The 8,662-nt window shown below is 34.8% G+C and overlaps 1 protein-coding gene and 1 long non-coding RNA gene across 2 annotated transcripts in view; one reads left to right on the top strand and one right to left on the bottom strand.

Annotated features, from left to right (window-relative positions):
• Positions 1 to 5,574, top strand: anxa14 (annexin A14). The gene is made up of 14 exons (XM_051873623.1): positions 1 to 16; positions 150 to 337; positions 1,006 to 1,056; positions 1,164 to 1,266; positions 1,360 to 1,448; positions 2,053 to 2,166; positions 2,322 to 2,412; positions 3,339 to 3,418; positions 3,549 to 3,587; positions 3,988 to 4,078; positions 4,178 to 4,285; positions 4,380 to 4,435; positions 5,142 to 5,249; positions 5,394 to 5,574. Exons 3-14 carry the CDS (start codon positions 1,015 to 1,017, stop codon positions 5,451 to 5,453), a joined length of 981 nt encoding a protein of 326 aa, XP_051729583.1. The 5' UTR covers positions 1 to 16; positions 150 to 337; positions 1,006 to 1,014; the 3' UTR covers positions 5,454 to 5,574.
• Positions 5,575 to 5,897: 323 nt separating this feature from the next.
• The window catches only part of LOC127501578 (uncharacterized), a 3,788-nt gene continuing 1,023 nt past the window's right edge, over positions 5,898 to 8,662 (bottom strand). Inside the window, exon 2 of the long non-coding RNA XR_007926639.1 lies at positions 5,898 to 7,814. This is a non-coding gene — a long non-coding RNA (uncharacterized LOC127501578). The remainder of the gene's footprint in view (positions 7,815 to 8,662) is intronic.

Genomic DNA, 8,662 nt, shown 5'->3' with positions numbered 1-8,662 from the left:
GCATCTTTAGAGCACTGTAAATCCAAACATGATCTTTTGAGTTTTCATTTGAAGAATCTTTGTAATTCAGAAAAGGTTGATTTGGGTGGAATGTGTTCAATTGTGTCTTCCAGTTCTGCAGGTTTTTTAAGGTTTTTGTGTGTCTCCAGGTTACACCCATGATTGGATATCTGATCTGATCCGATCTGATCTGAGCCATTGAGAACTTCTATTTGGTTTGAGGCGTCTGAGAACTACGGCGTACGGAAAGCCGGAGCTGTTTATTCCTCAAAAGTCTTTTAAAACATTGAGTTTTTTGAGTTTAATGAGCTGAGAGTCTGAGAGTCATCTTCAACAGGTAAACCAACGCAACTTTCAGTCTTGTTTTCTGAAATAAACATCAAAATGAAGTGAGTTTGTGCTTAAAACAAGAACAAATATCATCTTTCTTCAGTCAGAAACAATCATCTTGTTTTCCCTTTGAATGGTTTATTTCTCTGACTCCACTGACAGATATTTGTTCTTGTTTTAAGCACAAACTCACTTCATTTTGATGAATATTTAAAGTAATTTTGTTTCTCCAGTAAATGCATCTTGATTTAAGAATGTTTAGATATTTGTGCTGGAAAACAAGACAGAAATACTGAGGAAAAACATCATTTTTAAAAAAAAATTGTTGGTTTAACTTAAAAAAGTAAGTTATCTGGTTGACTTAAAATTTTGAGTTCATTGAAATTAACAATGAAGGCGATTGGTTTAATCAACAGAAACTAAAATATAATGTTATCTGAACCACATTAATTACTGAAGTTGATTTGACAAAAGAAAAAATGTGATAACAAATCATGAAAATAATTTTTTGCAGTGTAGGGACAGGTTTGCTGGTTTAAACAGCTGTAATTACATGCACATATATTTTTTTAATACAATATAAAAGCATGCATGAAAAGCGCATTGTATCAAATGATTAATTTGAATGTTAGTACATGCTAGTTAAGAACACTCTGACTGTTTCTCTCCATACAGAGAGCTGCGATGGAGACGGAATCAAACTCACAGGATTCGTCTCCACTGATGGTCAGATCCTGGATCAGTTGTTGTGTCATACTTCAGTAACATTGTTTGTCTTCTCAATACAATTTTCTGTTCTACACTTTCATCCCTTTACACTGCCCGTCCCACAGACTGAAGGCATGTGGTGGGGAACGCTGGGATCCGTTCGGCCCTTCCCAAATTTCCGTGCCGAGAGAGATGTTACAGTCCTTCAGGCTGCTCTGGAGAAGAAAGGTTCGTTGACATGAATGACTATTTTGGTAGTAATCATCCAACTGCTAGTGTTTTAGTGTTTTTAATTCAAACTACTGTATCTTTTTGTTAAAGATGTGAGCACTGTTGTCAGAATACTAACCAATCGCAGTAACGCTCAGAGACAATCTCTGGCCCGCGTCTACAAGAACGTCTCACAAAAGGTAAGAAACTAATTTATCTCCAAATAGTCCTAAAGGAGACCCGATGCCCTCATTTAAATAATTCATACGCAGAATAAAGGGGCGGGGCCTGGTTGAGTTAGTTAGTAGTGTGTTGAAACTGGCGGTTATGGTAAGGGGCGGGACATTTCCCAAACACCAATCACAACACGCTGCTCCAGCCGACCAATCAGAGCACATTGTGCTTTTCAGAAGGAGGGGCTTCACAGAGACAGGAACTAAACAGAGCGTTACTGACAGACTGGGAAGAGAGGAGCTGAACAATGGAGAATATGAGGAAAACAATCAACCTGTTCTAGTAGAGCACAAAAACTACATCAAGACTTTGTAAAAGGGCATAATATGGGCTCTTTAAAGAACATCTAAACAGGAAGGATGTTTTGTGAGATTTGGTTTAGGTTTAGGGAACAGAAAATATTATTAACTCAGTATAAAATCAATAGAAGGCAATGGATAATCCCCACGATGATAAAGATAAAAAATTCCTTTCCTTGTAAATCATGATGAATAGACAAAATGGTGTGTGTGTGTGTGTGTGTGTGTGTGTGTGTGTGTGTGTGTGTGTGTGTGTGTGTGCGTGTTACAGGAACTGGATGCAAGTCTGAAGAAGGTTCTTTCCGGTGATCTTCAGTCTCTGATGCTCGGTCTGATGATGACACCGGAGCAGTTTGAGGCCCATCGCCTGCGCAAAGCCATGGAGGTTTAGCATTAATCACTAGAATAGTGCCAGTGTGTGTGTGTGTGTGTGTGTGTGTGTGTGTGTGTTTGTGATTATCAATACTAAATTTGACTACAGATCCACATCCATTCAGACTGTATCCGTGTGTGTGTGTGTGTGTGTGTGTGTGTGTTCAGGGCGCTGGTACAGATGAAGAAACTCTGTTAGAGGTTTTGTGCACCAGGACGCCGCAGCAGCTCTCTGGCATCACGACTACATACAGTCAAGGTGCTTTAAGAGCAATTTACAAAAATGTTGAAACTTTTGATTTAATTAATGCAATTAAAAGCCTCGTGTCTTTTGAAATGTCTCGCTTTTGACGCTGAATTAAAGCATTTCATTTTGTCATGATTGAGCTCAAACCTTTATGTCAGTAACTGAAAAAATTAAATGTTTTGGTAAGATGATCAGTGATATTTACAGGGAATTATGATCATACTGTAACTGACACTAATTACATGATGATTATTGCTGATTGCTTTAAATGGTATTGACATTTTTTGACAAAACTAATAAATTCAGTCATTTTTAGTTATAATACTCAACTCAAGGACTGTCAGTGTATTTTAATCAAGGAGTAATAAGAAATAAGATTTATTTTATATTTATTTAAGATAATACACTTTCACTTCAAAATATTGGGGTCAGATTTAGATCATTTATTTGATCAAAAATACAGTAAAAACAGTGAAATATTATTCCAATGTAAATCAGCTGTTTTCTATGTGAATATATAGTAAAGTGTAATTTATTCCTGTGATCAAAGCTGAATTTTCAGCATCATTACTCCAGTCTTCAGTGTCACATGATCCTTCAGAAATCATTCTAATATGATGATTTGCTGCTCAAGAAACATTTATGTTGAAAACAGCTTCATATTTTAGTGGAAACTGTGATACATTTTGTTTTTCAGGATTCTTTGATGAATAGAAAGTTAAAAAGAACAGCGTTTATTTGAAATAAATTTTTTTGTAACATTATAAATGTCTTTACTGTCACTTTTGATCAATTTAATGAAGTATTTGTCCTTGAAGTATTACTTTTAAAAATAAATATTATATTATCACTATAATATTCAATTCAATAAGAACTGATAATTGCATCTCTTTTCTGTTCGTCTGTGTTTGAATGTTTCATCATTGTATTTTTATCAGAGTATAAGCGGGATTTGGAGAAAGACTTGATCAGTGAATCCAGTGGAGATTTTTCCAAGCTCATTGTGGCGTTGTTAAAGGTGAAACGTGTTAAACATTTACCACCAAAACCAATTTCATTGCTCTGATGCATCATCATTGTGTCAATATCCCGTTTTATGATCAATAAATGTAATGATACTCTCTCTCTCTTTTCCTCTTTTTTATTAGAAAGAGAATGGGTCAGGAATTATTGACCAGGATATAGCAGTGAGTCCATAAGCATTCATCACAGATTCCTCATTTTGGGCTGAACTGTTCCTTTAAAGGAGTCACACAGCTCATATTGAGAGATGAAGTTGTTAAAGGTTTAACTATGAACCCTCTGATGTTGACTTTGACTTTGTTTGATCCACTGCACTGCGTCAGATGACCTCTAGATGACCTCAGAAACAGGATTCAGATTGTAGAAATTTCAGCTCAGTGACTGCTATAATTTTCTGCACTTGAAAAACAAGATTATTTTCTTGTTTTAAGCACAAATTCACCTCATTTTCATGATTGATTCATTTGTTAAATGTATCTTGATTTAAGAATGTTTAGATATTTGTGCTGGAAAACGAGACAGAAACACTGAGGAAGAACATCAGTATGTTATGTTGTTTCACAGACTTTATCTGAGGAGCTGAAAAACAAGAAACCTGCAGCTGATGTTTGGATCAGAATCCTGACCACGAGACGCCCGGATCATCTGCGAATCGGTGAGTTTCAGCTGTAATTTTAGGAACACAATAAAGAAAGACGATAAAGACAGCTAGTATTTTGAATGCGAGTGAACCGTAGTGTTGTCTGTGCTTCAGTGCTGGACGAGCTGGAGTTTGAGAGCGGCCAGACGGTGGAGGACGCTTTAGAGGGACATTTTAAAGGAGTTCTGTCTGGAGACCTGAGAAAAGGCCTGAAGACACTCGGTAAAACTGCTCTACGTGTGTGTGAAGGGTGTGTTAATGTGTGTGTGCTCAGTGTGGAATAATCAATAAATCCACCACTTTATTTCCTCATCAGTACGATGTATAAAGAACCAGCATCTATTCTTGGCACAACGGATCCAAACTATGAAAGTAAGCTTTTTAATTTCAGAAATATCTTTATAAATGTCATTTCAGACTCAAACAGTAATTGATGCAGTTTCCAAATCATCTACTTTGCGACATATTGTGCAACAAATATCCCAACAAAGATATAAAACCTAAAATAAAAAAACTATAAATGTTTGTGTGAGGATAGAAAATATCATTAGCTCAATATAAAAACAACAGAAGCCAATGAAATCATTGAAAAAAAAATGTTCGTACACGATTCTTGAAATGAACAGAAAAGTACTGTGTTCCATCCAAATGAATGAATGACTGACTGTCAACAAAACAAACTGATTTTTTGTATGGCAAATGTGTATCAATGAAAAAATGAATATTATAAAATTCATGGTAAGTTACTTCCTCAAATTCGATATACTAAATCCATGCAAATGCAAAACGGGAAGTTCTATTAAACAAATATACAACTGTACACACATACTTGTTTATACACTCTTTATTGGCTTTGATGTTTTCATGAAGAGCCTTTGAGTTAAATCTTTCCATTGGATTAAAATGTTCTGCACACCATGAATAACACTGTTCTTTTAAGAAGTGATCACTGAAAGGTTCTTTGGGGAGCCAGAAATGGCATCACTGTGAAAAGTTTTATTTTTGAGAGTAGTTGTATAATGGCCAGAGTTTAGTTTGTGTTCTGGTTCAGCTGTAGATGTGTGTCGATCTGTTTCAGGCCGCAGTGGTTCAGGGAGTGATTGTGTCTCACAGTGAGGAGGATCTGCTGAGAGTTCGAGTCGCCTACCTTCAGTTGACGGGGACTTCACTGTACACGGCCTTACAGGTCTCTAAAACACACACACACACACACACACACACACACACACACACACAAACACACACACACACACAGGTCTTTAAACAGCCTTCACCACAATTTTTCATTTCTGAAATCATAATGATTTCTCTTTTGGGTTTTTCTCAACAGAAGCAGTTCAAAGGTGACCTTCAGCAGGGTTTGTTGGCTGTATGTCGCGCTGAAGATTAGAAGTGCTGAATGTGATATGATGATAAAGATCTCTGTGCACACAGTGAACGCACATTCCTACACATGAACTGCTGTTACACAAAAGCTTTGCTTCTGAAAATAAATAAATAAATAAATATAATGCAGCACTGTTCTTTATGAATCCCTATGGAAGCCCATATGAAAGAAAAAAACAAACATGCTTTGGTAAAACTCAAAATTATTAAATAAAAAGTCATAATAATGACAACAAAGAAAAAGTCAATTATGACTTTTTAATGTCTAACTTTTTGTCATAATTATGACTTACCAAATCATAACTTTCTTATGTGGTACTAAATCATAATTATGAGATTATGACAGTTAAAATTGGCATATAAGTCAAATTTGACAAAAAGTTGAAATTATGACAGTCGAAACTATGACAAAGTTATGACATAAAGTTATGACATAATTGATCCAAACTATGAAGGTAAGCTTTTATTTCATAAATGTCAATTAATTGATGCTGTTTCCAAATCATTTACTTCAAAGGATTTCTGTGAACAGTTTTTGCCAACATTGTGTGCAACAAAAATATCCCAACAAAGATATAAAACCTAAAATCACCTCGTAAAATACAGAAAGGATTGCGTGAGAGAAAATATCATCAGCTCAATATAAAAACAACAGACGTCAATGAACAGTCCTTATCATCATCGTGCAAGTTTCGATTCTTAAAATTAACAAAACAGTACTGTTAATACATTCAAATGAACTACTGACTGTCTAAAAACAAACATGCCTTTTTTGCATGGCAGATGTGTATCAATGAAGATGCTAAAAATAAATGATAAAATTCATAGTTCTGCAAATTTATCACACTTAATCCATGCAAATGCAAAACAGGACGTTCTTTAAAACAAATATGCAACTTTACACACATACTGAGACAACTTGTTTATACTCTTAGAAAAGTTGAGACAAAATGTGGAAATTGATAAAAAGTCAAAATTATGACAGTCATAACTGACATTAAAAGTTGGAATGATGGCATAAAAAGTCAAAATTATGACAAAAAGTCAAAATTATACTAAAATTATACCACTGCTGCCTTTACACTTGATTTTACACATGATTTTAATCAAAACAAACTTATTACAATTTTTTTCAACATCATATATTTTGGGACTAGAAAAGAATCTCTTCTCTCATATCGGACTACCGGGGCGATACTCGGCAAGGCTTACACGTTCATGATGATGCAACACTGACCCAACTGAAATATTCAAGCTCAAGAAGACTCGAAGGGGAACATTCTGATCCTGTACATTGTAGCTTGATTCATTTGTTTGACGCTTTGCCAAAGACTTTAATGATGTTTTCCCAGGATGTCATGAAATCATAAACCCAGTAAAAGGAAATGACTGATTTTAATTACTTTAACCCAGAAAAGTCTCATAAAACAGCAAATCCATTACAATGGAAAGGAGAGGAGTGACATCAGAGATGTTTCCATCTGTGAATAAACCAAAGGATTCTTTAAATAAGTCTTCATTAGTGATGCATCGAGCACTTTTTAAATAAATGAAGGAATTTATATATGGACACATGTTCATTGCATTTTAATTAAAAAAAAAAAAAAAAACCAGAAATTCAATTTGTCAAGATAATTTCAAGCATTCAGGCATGAGAAAGCCTGATAAAAACTATTATATTTTTCAGTTTTGGTTTAATGCTGATCATATAATTCCCTTACCTTCATTTTACATTTATGCATTTACCAGATGCTTTTCAGACACAAAGTGACTTATATTGCATTTGTATTCGTCTACTTATGCTACAGTTCTTTACAGAAGAGCTTCAGATCAGCAGCGTGAACATCAGCACTGACAGAGAAGAGATGATGACGGAAACTCTCAGAGACTCGTTGGACGATGAAGTCGTCGGAGCCAGGGTTTGTCTTGTGGTGGTGTTTGATGGCGGAGACGTGGAATTAGGTGGAAATGTTGTGGTTGGAGTGTCCAGAGCTGGAGTTGCTGTATTTGAAGTATCTGCACTCGTTTCAGAAGCGCTTGAATCTGTAGTTGTTGTAGTTGAAGAAGCATCAGTTGTTGAAACAGTGGTTGAAGCTGTTGTTGAAGCTGTCGTAGTTGAAGCTGTCGTTGTTGAAGCTGTCGTTGTTGAAGCTGTCGTTGTTAAAGGTGTAGTTGAGGGTGTAGTTGAAGGTGTAGTTGAAGGTGTAGTTGAGGGTGTAGTTGAAGGTGTAGTTGAAGGTGTAGTTGAGGGTGTAGTTGAAGGTGTAGTTGAAGGTGTAGTTGTTATAGTAGTTGTTAGAGCAGCAGTAGTTGTTGAAATGCTGGTTGGAGTTGTTTCTTCAGTGGTTGTAGTTGTTGCATTACCCTTTTAGGGAACAATTTAAACAATCCTTAACCAATGCTATTATTTTCTATGTTAAAAATAAACCACAAAACATAATTTGTTCCTCAGATTTCATTAGTGTGAAACTTCCCCTTCCCTATCACAATGTAATAGCTGTAAATATAAAGCTGGAAATTATTTCCTTAATTGTTATTTTTGTCTTGTCGCCCATTAAAAATATCTGAGTATACATAAATCAGACTTTAGAAGTGGAACTGAATCAGAATAGATCAATATCATTCATACTTTACTGACAAATCAGTTTTTTTTTTTTTTTTTTTTGGGAACACTTTACAATAAGATTTCAACATTAGTTAACTTAAACTAACATTGAAAAATAATCTTAATTAATGTTAATTTCAACATTATTAAAACCAGTTGAATGCCTGTTAATATTATTTAACGGACCTGAGCTAACGTGATATTTTTATTAATTTTTATTAATATTTTAAATAACTAACGTTAACAAACGGGACCTTAAGTGCTGTTTTCTTTCTTGTTTTTAGCATAAGTCTCACTGTTTCTTTAGATTTATGCTTAAAACAAGAACAGAAAATAATTAAAGATATATTTCTTTGATAACAAGTCTCATTTTTCTTGTCAATTAATTACATTTTTTAAGATGTTTAGACATTTCTACTGGACAAATACAGATTATATTAATATGAATAAATAATCTTTCCATTGATGTATGGTTTGTTAGGATAGGACAATATTTGGCCGAGATTCAGCAATAATCTGGAATCTGAGGGTGCAAAAAAATCAAAATATTGAGAAAATCGCCTTTAAAGTTGTCCAAATGAAGTCCTTAGCAACACATATCCACTCAC

The sequence above is a fragment of the Ctenopharyngodon idella genome, chromosome 19, assembly GCF_019924925.1.
Source record: "Ctenopharyngodon idella isolate HZGC_01 chromosome 19, HZGC01, whole genome shotgun sequence".
Lineage (NCBI taxonomy): Eukaryota > Metazoa > Chordata > Actinopteri > Cypriniformes > Xenocyprididae > Ctenopharyngodon > Ctenopharyngodon idella.
Note: the sequence above shows the minus strand (reverse complement) of the source record. Positions and strands in the feature narration are given on the sequence as shown.

Excerpts from the sequence above, each read along its gene's own strand:
- anxa14 (XM_051873623.1), top strand. The coding sequence starts at position 1,015 with ATGGAGACGGAATCAAACTCACAGGATTCGTCTCCACTGATG. Across the intron at positions 1,267-1,359 it reads GGCTGCTCTGGAGAAGAAAG|ATGTGAGCACTGTTGTCAGA; the intron begins GTTCGTTGACAT and ends TTTTTGTTAAAG. Across the intron at positions 3,419-3,548 it reads TCATTGTGGCGTTGTTAAAG|AAAGAGAATGGGTCAGGAAT; the intron begins GTGAAACGTGTT and ends CTTTTTTATTAG.